The sequence below is a fragment of the Nesoenas mayeri genome, assembly GCF_963082525.1.
Source record: "Nesoenas mayeri genome assembly, chromosome: 19".
Classification (NCBI taxonomy): Eukaryota; Metazoa; Chordata; class Aves; order Columbiformes; family Columbidae; genus Nesoenas; species Nesoenas mayeri.
In genome coordinates this window covers 9,388,108-9,402,846 of record NC_137568.1, presented here as the reverse complement: position 1 = coordinate 9,402,846, position 14,739 = coordinate 9,388,108, and the positions used below count along the sequence as shown (strand labels likewise).

At 63.5% G+C, this 14,739-nt stretch overlaps 1 protein-coding gene across 1 annotated transcript; it reads right to left on the bottom strand.

Annotated features, from left to right (window-relative positions):
* Positions 1–1,607: 1,607 nt before the first annotated feature.
* Positions 1,608–14,739, bottom strand: USP43 (ubiquitin specific peptidase 43; the record flags this gene model as incomplete). Its single annotated transcript, XM_080356769.1, has 15 exons — positions 1,608–2,323; positions 2,404–2,520; positions 3,794–3,952; positions 4,659–4,995; positions 5,594–5,723; positions 5,816–5,893; positions 6,278–6,381; positions 7,304–7,415; positions 7,508–7,679; positions 8,353–8,476; positions 8,593–8,728; positions 9,040–9,132; positions 9,424–9,524; positions 11,976–12,116; positions 14,215–14,739. The coding sequence occupies 15 exons, from the start codon at positions 14,737–14,739 to the stop codon at positions 1,608–1,610; spliced, it is 3,045 nt and encodes a 1,014-aa protein (XP_080212895.1).

Below are 14,739 nucleotides of genomic sequence, written 5' to 3'. Positions count from 1 at the left end.
AGAAAAAATATATAGAGATTTGTTTTACTTGGAGCCATTCCCACCCACCCGGTGCACAGAGGGAGGATGGAAATGACAGCGCTTTGCCCCCCCCAACCCTGCTCGCCCTGTGTCCCTCGCCCCAGGCGGGTACCAGGGGCACCAGCACCCCAAAGCGATCAATAAATCCATGTGCCACCTGCTCTGACCCCCCTGGCAGCGCTGGCCTTTGGTTAATGCACCCGTGTCACCACGGGGGGGAAGCATTGGTGAGGAGGGATGAGAGTTGGGGGGGTAAAAGGGTGGAGTAGGGGCTGTGTGGGATGTTGGGGTCCTGGTAAGGTGGGATGGGGCAGTGCCAGGCAGGGGGTGGTTCCAGCACAGATTTGGAGTGGTCCCACCCGAGATTCTGGGTGGTCTGAGCCCAGATTTGGAGTAGTTCGAGCCTGGATTTAAGGTGGTCTGAGCCTGGATTTGGGGTGGTTCCAGACCACATTTGTGCCCACTGGTGGATTTAGGACACAGGCTCTTGGAAGATGCTTTTTTTTTTGCAAGAAATGGGCTTTTCTGGAGGTTTGGTTGATAGAATGGTGGCTTTTACTCTATGTGGGCTGTCATGGTCCCAAGGGATGGGGCAGCATCAGGCCCTGGGTGGTCTCAGCCTGGATTTGAGTGGTGGGGAGGTGCCTCTGGACCATCACTACTGTGGGCAGACACAGATGCTGGGGAAGGCTGGGTGCCCTGGATACATCTCCTGGGATGGACACTGTCCCCAAGCACCACACCAGGCTCCTTTCACGTGTCTTTAATAGAAACCGCCGGCGGTGGGGCCACAGCCCCCACATAAAAAAGCTGGCTGGAAGAATCGCGTATTGCATAGACCGTGGTGTGGGGGACCCGCCCGCCCCCCCAAAAATAGTCGCCTTTTAGAAAACAAAAAGCGTCTCTGAATAAAACTCTCCTGGTACAATAAATAACTCTCATGCCTTAGAGGTGGCGGAGCCGGGAGCCAATGCCTGCCCCCCTGCTCCCTGGGAAGGGACGTGAGGAGGTGAGTGGGTGATGTCCCCAGTTCAGGATGCCCCTGGGTTGGGATACCCCTATTTTCAGAGCCACCGGTTTGCAATGACCCCTGTTTGGGACGCCCCAGGGTCATGAACCCCCATTTGGGGATGCCCCCAGTCTGGAATGCCCTGGGTTGGCATGACCTGCATCAGGATGCCCCTATTTGGGAGCCCTCAGGTCAGGATTCCCTGTTTGGGATGCCCAGGTTCGGGATTTCCCCTGGGTCAGGAGCCCCCAGGATGGGATGCCGCTGGGTTGGGAGCTTCTATTTCAGGCTGCTCCAGGTTTGGGATGCTCCTGCATTGGGATGCGCCCAGGCTGGGAGCCTTCAGTTTGGGATGACCCAGCTTCAAGATACCTGAATGCCTCCAGTTTGGGGATGCCTCAGTTTGGGAGCCCCCAGGTTGGGGTGTCCCACTTGGGGTGGTTCCCAGCTCAGGATGACCCTGCTTTGGGATGCCCTGGTTTGGGGTCCCCTGGCTCAGGACCTCTTGGGTTGAGATACCTCCAGTTTGGGAGCCCTGTTTTGGGATGCCCGGGGGGGTGCTGCCGGGGGCTGTGGCTCAGAAGCTGGACTCTGGCACGGCCAGGCGGCACAGAGAGCCCACGGGCTGCCGTCCTCGCTGCAGCGTGGTGCTGGGGGGACCCCAGGCGGGCAGGGGTGGCTCCCTCACACCCCTGCCCAGTGAGGCTGAGCGCCACAGGCCTCTCTCGGGGCGCAGGGGCAGGCTGGCCGAGCTCTGTGAGCGATTTATGGCCACCGGGCTGGAGGACAGATGTGCTGGAGGGACACCCACATCCCCCTCCGGCTGCGGCCGCCTGGGGTGGTGGAGCCCCCCTGTCCCCTCCCCACTCTGCTTCGGGCTGCTCTGTTTTTTGGGGGGTTGGCGCGGGGTCCTCTCGGCACCAGCACTGGCGGCTCGTCGCAGTGTGGGTACACGGAGGGGCTGGCGGGGGGCTCGGGGAGCGCCCGGCTCCTCCTGCCCCTTGCCGGGCTGTTTTAGGGGGCCACCTGGCGGGGGGCTGGGGGTTGGAGGGGTGGCGGGGTCACTCTCCCCACCCGTGCCAAGCGGGAGGAGGGAGCGGCGGGCACAGGAAGGCCAGCGCCCTGACTCCAGATATGCCACCAGCCCCCCTGGGACCCCCAGCCGGCCCCGCTCCTTGCTGGAGAAAGACCAGCGGGGGCGCACAGCCATTGAGGGGGCACTGGCGGGTGGGAGCTTCACACTGAGGCTGCGGCCCTGGACACCCCGAACCAAGGGTCTGGCCTCGAAGCCACCTGCAATTAGAAAAAATAATAAGTGGGGGGTTCTGGAGCCACCCTGGGGTGCTGGGAGTGGTGAGGGGGATCAGTATCACCTTTCTCCAGGGCAGTGGTGGCATCAGGGGTGCCAGGCGGCGAGGGCCGGGTGGCCGAGTGACCCACAGCTGCGGTGTCTCCTGTGCTGGTGCTCAGGCGCGTCAGCCAGTGGGAACCTGCGGGAGCAGGAGGGTGGGGAGGGTGACAGCAACCCTGCACCCCGGGGTGCCCAGCAATGGGGAGCACTGGGCTGCACCAGGTGCAAGTCCCTGTGTGAATCTGCACAAGTACATGGTGGGTGTGAGCGGGCTGTGCTGTGTGTGCCGTGTGGCTGCAGTTCGAAGATTTGTGTGCACTTGCCACACCATGTGCTAGCGTGTGTGCCCACTCTGGTGTGTAGCTCCATGCACAGGTATGTGCACGTGCACACCTGGCTTGCTGGGACAGCACACGTGCACCTGGTCGTGCATGTGCATGCCAGGGCATGTTCAGCTGTACTGCGTGTGCTCAACACTGCATACGTAGGTGTGTGTGTATCTCTGTGTGTGCCTGTCTGCCTTACTGTCCCTGCATAGGTGTGCACATATGTCTGTGTGCATGCACTACTCTGTGTGTGCAAGTGCTGAACACATATGCCCTTAGTGGTGCTGTATGTGCACATACAACACCGCACATGTGTGCATGTGACTGTGCCATCTGTGCATGTGCACCTATCACAGTGGTTGTGCATGTGTGCACAAGGGGGTGCAGGTGGCTGTGCTGTCTGTGCAAAACCCTGTGCATGCTTGTGTGCATGGGCATGCACATGTGCACACTTGGCTATGCCATATGTGTGCCTGCCTGCCATACAACCCATGCACAGGTGTGCACACCTGTCCATGTGCATGCATGTCTGTGCATGCAGCTGTGCTATGCACACACTATGCTGCATGTGTTGAATGCGCACGTGCTCAGCTCTGCTGCAGGTACCATGCTGTGTGCACGTGTGTGCACTCAGCTGTGCTGTGTGACAGTGCATGTGCACCTCCCACACTGTTCATGTGTCTGCAAACGTGTGCATTAGCCTGTGCTATGTGTGCACAACACCGTGCATGCCAATGTGCACAGGCAAGCATGTGCATGTGTGTATGCATCTGCAGGCCATCCAGTTCATGCATGGGTGTGCATGTGTGCCTGTATGCATGTGTGCATGCACACACCATTCCATGTGCACATGCATTAGTGCTCTGCATGTGTGCACATCACCCTGTGTACACCTGCACCTACGCTCTGTGTGCACTCCCACGCTGCACGTGCACATGCTGAACGCACACACCTGTGGCTCTGCTGCACGTTTACTGCACCCTGTGTCACATACGTGCACCCAGCCGTGCCACACGTGCCCGGGGCGGCAGCCTTAGGGTTTGTGGGTGCTGTGGGGTGCAGGCGGGCAGGGAGGTGGGTGCTCACCCCGGAGAGAGCTGCCGGCCGCCCAGGTGGGCGCAGCGTTGCGGCGCTGGTAGAAGAGGATGTAGGCGCTGCGGGTGCTCACCTCGGCCTCCCGCACCCCCTCCACCCGGCTGTCGTCGTAGCTGTACCAGCGCCCGTCCAGGGCATTGCAGCAGTAGGCTGGGGCAGGGGGTGAGGGGGGAGACACAGGGGGTGGGGCGGGATCAGGCTCTGCCTTTGTCCCCCCTGGCCACCCCACAGTGCAGGGACAGCCTGGGGGTGCAGGACGCTGCTGGGGGATACATCCCTGTGCCACGGCTGCAGCACCGTCCTGTGTGTCCCCTATGCCCCTGCTCCCTGGTGCTCTGCCCCACAGCAGATACCCCTGAGCTGCCCCTCAACCCCATGCTGTGCCCCCACACATCACCGAGGTGGCCCCCCCCAAACCCACACTGTGCCCTATGGCATATCCCTCTGATGTGGCCCCTAAGCCCACAATGTGCCCCACAGCACAGCCCCTTTAGTGCTCCTGCAAACCCCACGCTGTGCCCCCCAAAGTGCCCCCCATTCTGCTGCCAAGCTGCATGGCACACCTTCTGCAGTGCCCCTCCAAACCCCATATCACAGCCCCTCCAGCACCCCTTTTGCAGTGCCCCCCATGGCACACCCCTGCAGTGCCCCAGCCCTACAGCACATCCCCTGCTTCCCAAACCCACACCTTGCCCCACGGCACACCCTCTGCAGTACCCCCATGAACCCCATAACATGCCCCCAGCACAGCTCTTGCAGTGCCCCCCAACTGCACAGCACACCCCATGGCACAACCCTGCAGGACCCCAAACCCCACCCCAGGCCCCACACCCCTGCAGTGCCCCACCCCACTCACCGGTGTAGTGCCCCCCCTGCATGCTGCCGTGGTGGTTGCAGACTGCATACAGGTCGTAGAGGTAGTCGCTGGGGGAGCAAGGCGGGGGCTGCCAGGGCACCCAGCGCCCCAACATCTGCCCGCTGGCCTGGCCCCGCTGTGCCACATGGGGGGCCATGTCCAGGCCCCGCAGCGGGAACCTCACCAGCGTGGTGAGTTTGTGCCGGTGCTCAGCCACCTGCCGAAAGCGCTTGAGGTGGATGATGAGGATGTCGGGCAGCGTCCAGAGGCTCAGCTTCACCGTGCCCTGCTGCAGCACCTTGCAGTGCGGGCAGCGCCAGGCGTCGTCTGGGGCCAGCTGGGGACAACACATAGAACCACAGAGTGTCCTGAGCTGGAAGGACCCACCAGGATCATGGAGTCCAGCTCCTGTCCCTGCACAGGACACCCCACAGGTCACACCGTGTGTCTGAGGACGTCGGCCAGTCTCTCCTTCAACACTGTCAGGTTGGGGCCATGACACCTCCCTGGGGAGCCTGTTCAGTGTCCAGCACCTCTGGGTGAAGAACCTTTTCCTCACGTCCCACTGACCCTCCCTGGCACATCTTCTGCCATTCCCTGAGCTCTGTCACTGTCACAGAGAAGAGCTCAGCCCTGCCCCTCCTGCTCCTACTGAGGAATCTGCAGCCCATGAGCTCTGCCCTCAGTCTGCTCTGCTCCAGCTCAACAAACCCAGGGACTCCAGCCGCTCCTCACAGTTTCCCCTCCAAACCCTTCACCAACTTGGTGTCCCTCCTCTGGACACTCTCCAGTAGCTTTATCTCCTTTTCTCCTCTGTCCTCAGCCCTGCACACAGTGAATGCTCCAGGTGAGTACTGTGCCACAGCCACCTCTGAAGCACCCCCGACCCCGCCAAAGCCACCCCTGGCCCCGCGGACAGGCAAGGTGTGCGGTACCTGCTCCTCCTTGGTGTAGAGCTGGAAGCACTCGTCCAGCGTGCAGCTGTGCTGCTGCCGGTGCGCTTGCTGCTGCAGCCGCACGCTCTCCGCGTCCTGCACCTCCTCCTTCTGGATGTCCCCAAAAAGGCTGTGGGGACAGGGGGGTGACATAAAGTCAGGCAGGGTCAGTGACCTGGGTGCTGGGTTGTCCCCCGCCAGCCCTGAGTGCACGTGACTCACCGCTCTTTGGTGCTCATGTCCCACTCCACCGTTAGCTTCACGTGGGGAGGACCACCCCCCTGGCTCAGCTGCAGGGCTCTGGGGGACAATGACAAAGTGAGATGGCCCCCTGAAGTCCCCCGTACCCACAGGGCCACTTCTCTGCAGCCCATAGTGGCAGTTGGGGACAGCCACTGCTTCCCCATGCAGCATCCATGGCATGGACGTAGGGCTGGGGACCTAGTCCCCAGGGAGGGGGGTGGCCACCATAGTGACAACCCATGGTGACACCACTGGCCACACACAGGGACACTGGCCAGCCACAGGGACACCTCTGGCCCCACATGGTGCCAACACAACCACACACAGGGACATGACGGCCGCCCACAGGGACACTGTGATCTGCCACTGTGACCACTACTGGCCAGCCCTGGGGAGTGAGGGGACATCCTGGGGACAATCCTGTCCCTGCAGCGCCCTTACCTGTCGACAGCGGGGTGGCAGAGGGGGTAGGGGTCCTGCGGGGACAGGTAGGCACAGGTGGCCAAGCCCCCTGCCAGGCGGATGCGGAAGAGGGTCCCTGCGCCCTGCAAGGGGAGAAGGGGCTGTGGGGTGCGTGGGGCACAGCCCCCCCACCCTCTGGTGTCACCCATGGGGAGCCATGCCTTGTGACACAGGACAAAAAAAGCCCCAAAAACCAGATTCCTTTAGTCCCTGTGACAGGGCTGGCAGGGGACACCCATGGAGTTGGGGACGCAGGGCTAAGGGATGGCCTGTCCCACCGCTGCAGTGCGGCTGGGGACAAAGGGGCAGCGCGGGGACACCAGCACCTGTGGGATGGTGGCACCTGGGCGCTGGAGAGGGCGGCTGGGCTGGGGTGGCTCTGCCGTGGGAGCCGGCTGGCACTGCGGGCAGCCATGGCCATGCCGTGCCCACCCACGGTGACACCACTCGCTGCCTGCAGCAACAACACAACCACCTGCAGGAACACCAGAGCTACCCACAGAAACAGTGTGGCCACCCATGGTGACACCACCGGCCAGCTGTGGTGACAACATGACCACCCACAGGGAGACCACTGCCACGCAGAGACACACTGTGACACCACTGGCTGCCTGCAGTGCAAATATGATCACCCCCAGGGACAGCATGGCCCCCCGCTAGGGACCATCAGCAGCAACAACACAACCACCCCAAGGCCACCACAAACAGCCATGATGACACCACTGGTGACCTTGCAGCCAAGCACAGTTCCACCATCGTCACCCATGGTGCCACTACAGCCAGTGATGGTGCCACCCATGGTCACCCACAGCTCTACCATGGCCATCCATGGAGACACCCACCATGGGCACCAACAGCTCTACCACAGACACCCATGGAGACACCATAGGCACTCAAAGCTCTACCCTGGCCACCTGTAGCCCATCCCCACCATGGCTGCAGTGCTAGCAGCCCTGTCCAGCGGTGTCCCCAGCAGGGGACAGCAGTGTCCCCTCTCCTGCTCACCTGTGCCCGCACCTCTCCCCGCAGCAGCGCCCGCAGCTGGGCCAGGATGCTCTGCTGGAGCTGCTCCCAGGAGACGCCCCGCTCCTCCCGCAGCACCAGCGGGGGCCCGAACCTGGGGACAACAGGGGACACTGGGTGAGGAGGGGACACCTCCGGGGCCCCTCCCGCCAGGGCAAGGCAGGCGCGGGCAGGGCGGGCAGGTACCTGGCGAGGCGGGGGCCGGTGCCCGCCGTGTTGCAGAGCAGCAGCAGGATGCGGCCGCCCGGGCCGTGCAGGCAGCCGTGCAGGCAGTCGCAGGAGCGGGTGGCAGCGGGCAGCAGGCGCTGTCCCTCGGGCTGGGCCCCCCCGGGGGAGGCGGGCAGGCTGCGGGGACACCCTGCAGACAGGGCCAGGGTCAGCCAGTGACTCTCGTTTAGTATTAATTAGGTGTTAATTAGCATCCATGCTCCTCTCCCGCAGCAACCTCCCCACGGGGGCCCTGCCTGCAGCGCTGCCTCCTGCCCACCAACCACAGCCTCTACCAATCACAGCAGAGCATGCCTGCCTCCCACCAATCAAAGGACAGGGGGAGAGAGGGAAAAGACTCCCACCAATAAGAGCAGAGCACACTAACCTCCCACCAATCACGAGGCAGGGGGAGAGCAGGAAAACAAGACTCACACCAATCAGAACAGAGGACACCTGCCTCCAACCAATTGGGGAGGGGGACGGGGGGGAAGGCTCCCACCAATCAGAGCAGAGCACAACCTGCCTCCCACCAACCATAGCATGAGTGCCAAGATTCCCACCAATCACAGCAGAGGACGCAGCTCCCACCAATCACAGCAGTGCAGGCATGCAACCCACAGCGAAGGATATCAGCCTCCCACCAATCCCAGTGGAGAGCAGCTGCCCCTGACCAATCACAACAGACAGGACACCACTCCCCCGCCAATCACAGTGAGAGGAACCACCAATCCCAAGGATGCCCCCACCACCCACAAGCCGCTCCCAACCAATCAGCACTCTGCAGGTGCCAGCCGCAGCCAATGGGGATGGGGGAGCGGTACCTGTGTGGCGGGCAGGGGGCGGCTGGAAGGCGTAGAGCGGCGCCCCCTCCCCGGCCCCGCCCAGCGCGTCCGAGTCACCCAGGGAGCGCAGGAACCCCCGCGGGGACACCTCGGCCAGGATCACCTGCGGGGTGGCACCTCAGTGTCCCTTGGAGGATGTCCCCTCCCATGTCCCCAACACTAGGGGACAGCACTGTCAGTGTCCCCCAGGAGGGGTGTCCCCTCCCATGTCCCCGTTACCTGCTCCGGGGGGATGTGTCCCTCCCGCGCCACCATCTCCCGCAGCTCAGCCACGGTGCCCAACAGGGGCACGGCCAGGCCCACCCGCACGAACCGCCAGCGCTCGCACTGCAGCACCAGGGTGACGTTGAGAGCCCTGGGGACACCGGGGGACACACACGCACAGCTCAGCGGAGAAGCCACTGCGCACCGCACCGAGACCTGATGCCACTCATAACCACGCCGGAGGAACCCATTGCACGGCAGCTCTGACCCCGGGACAGCAAACACCCATCGGACACAGCTCCGTGGCGGTGGCTGTCACTTGTCCCAACATTGCCACCACCTCCTGAATTAATGATTTACCCCAAAATACACACATTTCTCTCACTGAAGCCAAAACCCTGCTGGGCTGCAGCCATGTCTCTCACCGCACCGAGCAGCTGGGGGGGGCAGGGCCGGGCTCACCTGGTCTGGCGCAGCGGGATGGGCAGGGAGATGCACAGGAAGGGGTCGAAGGTGTTGCTCTGCTTCAGGCAATGCGGGCACGTGAGGGAGGACCTGAGGAACATAGCCGCAGCATGTCACTGGCATGGGGACAGCACCCCAGGGTCCCCACCGGGGGCCGCACCACCCTGCTGGCAGTACCACATCCCAGGTACTGTATCCCGGGTACCGCATCCCGGGGACCGCATCCTGGGTACCACATTCCTGGCAGGATGGAGGGTGGGAGGGATGGATGGAGCCTCTCTGCAGGGCTGAGTGCTCCTGGCTCATCCCTTCGCTAGGCTGGCAGAGTCCGGCCACCCCCCAGCACAGCCCCGTTGGGGCAGGACTGTCCGCCCCCCTCACCTGTACTGTGCCTGGAAGTGGCTCTGCACAAAGCTCTGCCCACGGGGCTGCCAGGCGGCCGGTGGGGAACTGCTGGCATCGATGATCCCATCCTTGCCAGCCTGTGGGGACAAGAGACAAGTGAGCAAGGTGCAGAGGTGACCCCCCACCACTGAGGGGCTGGGGACTCGTCCCAGTGAACCAAGCCCAGCTTTGGTGTCCTCGTGGCATCCATCCCGAGGAAAGGCAGGACACTCAGCCAGGGAGGCAGCCGCTTTTGCCATATTCAGGGGCTGCCAGAACCGGCTGTGGGAGGTGAGAACCTGCACCCAGGATGCCCAAGAGGAACCAGGTCCTCTGCTCTGCTCCACAGGGAACAGGGACACTGGGACATGACCACATTATGCAGCCAGACCTGCCCGGTTAGGAGACACAGAATAACAGAATTGTACAATCATTTTGGTTGGAAAAGACCCTCAGGATCATGGAGTCCAACCATAACCCACCCCTGGCGCTGCCCCATGTCCTGGGAACCTCATGTCCATCTGTCCAGCCCTCCAGGGCTGGTGACTCCAGCACTGCCCTGGGCAGCCTGTTCCAATGCCCCACAGCCCTTTGGGGAAGAAATTGTTCCAAGATCCAACCTCAACCTCCCCTGGTGCAACTTGAGGCCATTTCCTCTCATCCTGTCTCTTGTTACTTGGGTTTTTGGTCCAACATCTCCCTGACGCAATCTCTCTGGCACCCGCTGCCCTGGGAACCACAGGGAGTCCCTGTCCCCACAAACACAGGACAGAAGCCACGAGCTTCACCCCCTGCTATGGGCACACAAAGCCTGATGGCAGAAGAGATGTCACAGAAAGGAGCCTCAATAGACTGGGAAAGGACTGAGCTGTTTTGGGGCAAGAGGGAAGATTTTTGGAGTCGCAATGAGCAAGACTGAAAATCAGTGAGCTATCTGGCTGGGAGGTAGATTTTCCTCGTGCCATCTGCTGGCACCGGGTCCTGCTGTGCCTGACGTGTCCTCACAGTCTGTGCAGGGCCAGGGTCCATGTGCTGTGGACCTGGACTCTGTGCCCCACGTCATCCCAGACTCTGTGCCCCACGTGGCCCCCAAAATCCCCCCAAAACCCAAGGGGATACCTCCTCCTCCATCAGCCCTCCCAGCAGCCAAACCTTGGTCCCCACCAGGGTGGCCCCAGAGCCGCTGTGTACCAGGGCAGCCACCAAACACCCAGGAGGGTATTTAGAATCATAGAATCATTTGGTTGGAAAAAACCCTCTAGATCATCAAGTCCAAACATAACCCACCCCTGGCACTCCCCATGTCCCGAGAACCTCATCTCCATCTGTCCAGCCCTGTAGGGATGGTGACTCCAGCACTGCCCTGGGCAGCCTGTTCCAATGCCCGACAACCCCTCCTGAACCAGGATGGGCACATGTGTGCCCAGCTCCAGCCAGGCACTTCAGAGCCATTTACGCATGCTCGTGGCCCCCACGGGACACCCCGTCCCCGTGGACACAAGCACACGGGTGACACTTGGGTGGCACACCCCAAAAGGGGACAAGACCACAATGAGGGGCTGGGGGAGGCTGAGCCAAACTGCGGGTGCTGGGGGGACACAGAGTCCCGTCCCTGGAGCCAGGCGGGCATCTCGGGCATTGCCACAGCACCGCCAGCGGTGTCACACCATAGCCCATGGCAGCTGGTGGCACCTCGCATTAAACAAGCTGCTCGCTGCCAGGCTCTCCCTGAGAGCCGAGGGGATCCACACACCCCCAGGGAAAGGCGCGCAGGGCTGGGAACAACTCAGCTCAGTGCACGGACGGCTGCAGACCCTGCTCAAGGAGCTCTAGGAGCCACAGGGCTGCCCCAGCCCCAGGGTTTGGGGACGGGCACTGCAGCTGAGCTCTCCCATGGGGACAGAGCCCAGGCAAGGCTGGGGTACGGGCAGGGGCTGCCCGCGGGGTCCCCGGCCCCCGCCCCTCAGCCACAGCCACCGCGTCCCACGCTGGGGACACGGAGCACAAAGATGGTCCCAGGAGCCCTGTGCCCCAGGTTGGCATCACCCCCAAAACGGGGACAGCACTGCCGAGCACAACCACCCCCAGCACAAACCCATCCGCTGCAACAGGTGAAGCCGTGCGCGCAGATGGATGGAGGGAGACTTCATTACTGGGTTTGCCAGCAGCAAAGCTGCCAAGCGCTGTAATTACAGCTTAGCTGGAGGTGGGGAAGCACGGGGGGTGCATCTCCTCCCAGCCAAGCAACCCCAAGAACTGCGGTGCCCACCAGAACTGGGGTGCTCACCCCGACAGACCAGCTCCTGCTGACAGCCCTGCGCTCTCCCAGCACCCAACCACCCTACCCAGCCCCGCAGCACCCAGATCCCAACAGCCTCCCCCCTCCCACACGGGCCAAACCACATCACCCGCATCCCCATTCCATACCAGTATGGGGGACAACTCCAGCCTGGCCCCTCCCAGCACATCTCGGCTTCCCCAGGCCCAGGCCCAGCATGGACATCCCCCCCAAAGCCAGGGGGTGCAGCCACTCGGCAAGGGCCACCCACCTCCTCGGGGACACGAGGGTGCTGGGTGGGGGACGCAGCACCCAGGTCCTCGTGCATGCGGTCCAGCAGCCAGAGCAGGAACTCGAGCGCGTCGTGCTGCGCGTTGCCCCGGAACTGCGCGCTGTGCTTGGAGACGATGTTCTGCAAGAGACGGGCAGGGACGGCGCTGAGCCTGGCGCTAACGAACGGCAAGTTCATTAGCACCCGTCACAAAAACCCCTCCCTGCTTCCTGCCTCCGCAGGGACACTGCGGCCACCCTGGGGACAGCTGAGCACACACAGCCAGAACGGCCCTACAAGAGACAAGGGCTGTTCATACAGCCAAGCAAAAGTGTGGCCCGTGGGCAGGGGAGCTGCCAGCCCTGCCTGCCCTGCCTGCACAGGCAGGAGGAAAGCCCCTGAGCAAACCTCCTGCACCCAAAACCGGGGGTGCTCAGCCCAGCAGAGCTGGCACTCTGCACTCTCCAACTGAAGCGGAGCAGCTGAGAGCGGGGAGTGGACCAGACATGTCCCTGATGGAGCCACGTGCCAGGGGGTTCCCACCAGCCCCCCAAGGGCAGTGCTGGGGTGCTGCCTGCCCTGCCAAGCTCTGCCCCTCCACCCAAGGCCCTGCCAGCTCCCCCTCCCCGAGGCTGCCCCCTCCTTGTCCCCTCTCCTCCTTCCCCCCAGCCCCTCAGGGGGTCCCCAGCTGCTGACAGGGTTCCCCAGAGCGTTCTGCCCCCATCTCCCCCATGGAGCTCCCCAAAAGGCAGAGCTTGGGGTCCCCAAGGACCTGTCTCCAAGCCTGGGCTGGCAGCAGCTGCTCAGAGCCAACAGAGAAAGCACAAACCAGCACGTCAGGGCAGGGGTCAGAGCTCCAGCACCACCGGGACCCCCCAGAGCCAAGACCCCTCTGGCCACCACCCCGCCTGTCCCAGCCCCGCTCTCCTGGCAGCAGAGGGAGCAAGGCCACCCCGATGGCCTTAAACAACATGAGCCACAGACTCGCTTCTGATTTTTAAAATCTTATTTAGACAGATTAAATACAATTAAAATAAGGTGGCAATACATGGCAGATGGAGATAACCACCTGAAGGGAGGAAATTCAAAGCAAAGGCTGCAAGTTTGGGGTGTTTTTTTCTGTTTGGTTGGGTTTGTTTGCCTCTCTGTGCCCAAGAAACCTGCGTGTTTGGGAGCAGAGGGCATGGAAACCCTGTGCCCAGTGCTGCAAGAGCTGGTTACTTTGCTACAGGGAAATTAAAGGCGATGAGCTCTCCCAGCAGCGCCAGAAACCCTGACCAGGGCAGGTCCAGCCCCTCAGCAGCTCCTCTGAGCACTTTGCAAAGTTTAATGGCAGCAGCAGTTTAATTGCAGCAGCAAGTCCCTGGGGAAATGTCACCCCACAGGCGTGTGTCCCTGAGCACAGGCGGCTGCCACACCAGGATCAAAGTGCTGTCCTGTCCTTGTCCCTAAAATGGGTGCAGGTCTGCAGCACACTGGCCTGTGCCCTGCAGGGATGTGACATGCACTCAGCCACAGGGCCTGAGGCCACTGGGTTGGGCTCCCATGGCACCATCCCCTGGTGGCACCATCCCCTGGTGGCGCCACCAAGACCAGCATGGCGCTCACTCTTGGGCTCCGTGACGGTGGCCGGGACAGTGAGTTCGCCCACCCAAGGGAGGTCAGAGCTCAGCTGAAGGCAGGAGGTGGGTGACGGCAGTGGGGCTGGAGGGACAGCAGGGCTGGGGGGCATTTGGCAGGGCAGAGCAAGGCCCATGGGGAGGACGTGGCACAGGAGACGGTGCTGGGAGCTGGGTGTGCTGGGAGCAGCAGGAGGTCCCAGTGAGTGCGGGGGGCACGGGGTGCAGGTGGGATGTGCAGGGCAGGGGGTGTGGTGGGTGCCGGAGGCAGGAGATGCAGGTGGGTGCCAGAGTTGGGGGATGCTGGGAGCAGGAGATGCTGGTGGGTCCTGTGAGCTGGGGTGCCAGTGGGTGCTGTGGGGCAGGGGCTTTGAGTAGGATGCGCAGGGCAGTGGGTGCATTGGGTGCTGATGGCAGGGGATGCTGGTGGGTGCTGGGACAGGCGATCCGGGCAGGATGCACAGGGCAGAGGGGGCCGGTGGGTGCGTGGGGCCGGGGATGCCGGTGGGTGCTGGAGGTTCCTGTGGGTGCGCAGGGCAGGGGATGCCGGTGGGTGCGGGAGGTGCCGGTGGGTGCGGGGCCGGGCGCGGTGCGCGGGGTCCCGCTGTGCCGGGCCGTACCTTGAACTCCGCGGAGAGCTGCGGGGTGTAGTCGCGGGTCCAGAGGGCGCGGACCAGCGCCGCCAGCCGGTGCGTGACCTCGGCGCGGGCCCCGCGGGCGCGGTACCGGCCCAGCGCCAGGAACTCGGCCAGCGGCGCCGTGTTGCTGAGGCACTGCACCACCGCGTTCATGAAGCAGGTGTTCCCGTGGTTCCGCAGCCCCTGCGCGCCCGGCGGCCGCTCCGCGCCGCCGCTCCCGCCGCCCCACGCCTCCGCCACCGCTCCCCCCGGCCGCCGCCTCCGGCCCCCCACCCCCGGGCCGCCGCCCCCCCGGAACCCGCCTTCATCGTCCTCCGGCACGGCTCGGCGCCTCCCGCGGCCCCCGGCCAGGCGCGCCCAGGTGCGGAGCAGCCGCCCGGCCAGGCTGCCCAGGGAGCGCAGGGCGCGGCGCCGCCGCCCGCCCCCCGCCCGCCGCCCCGCCGGGCTCCCCCCGCCGCCCCGCCGCCGCCCGGGGCCGCTTCGCCCCCCCGCCGCCGCCGCGCTCAT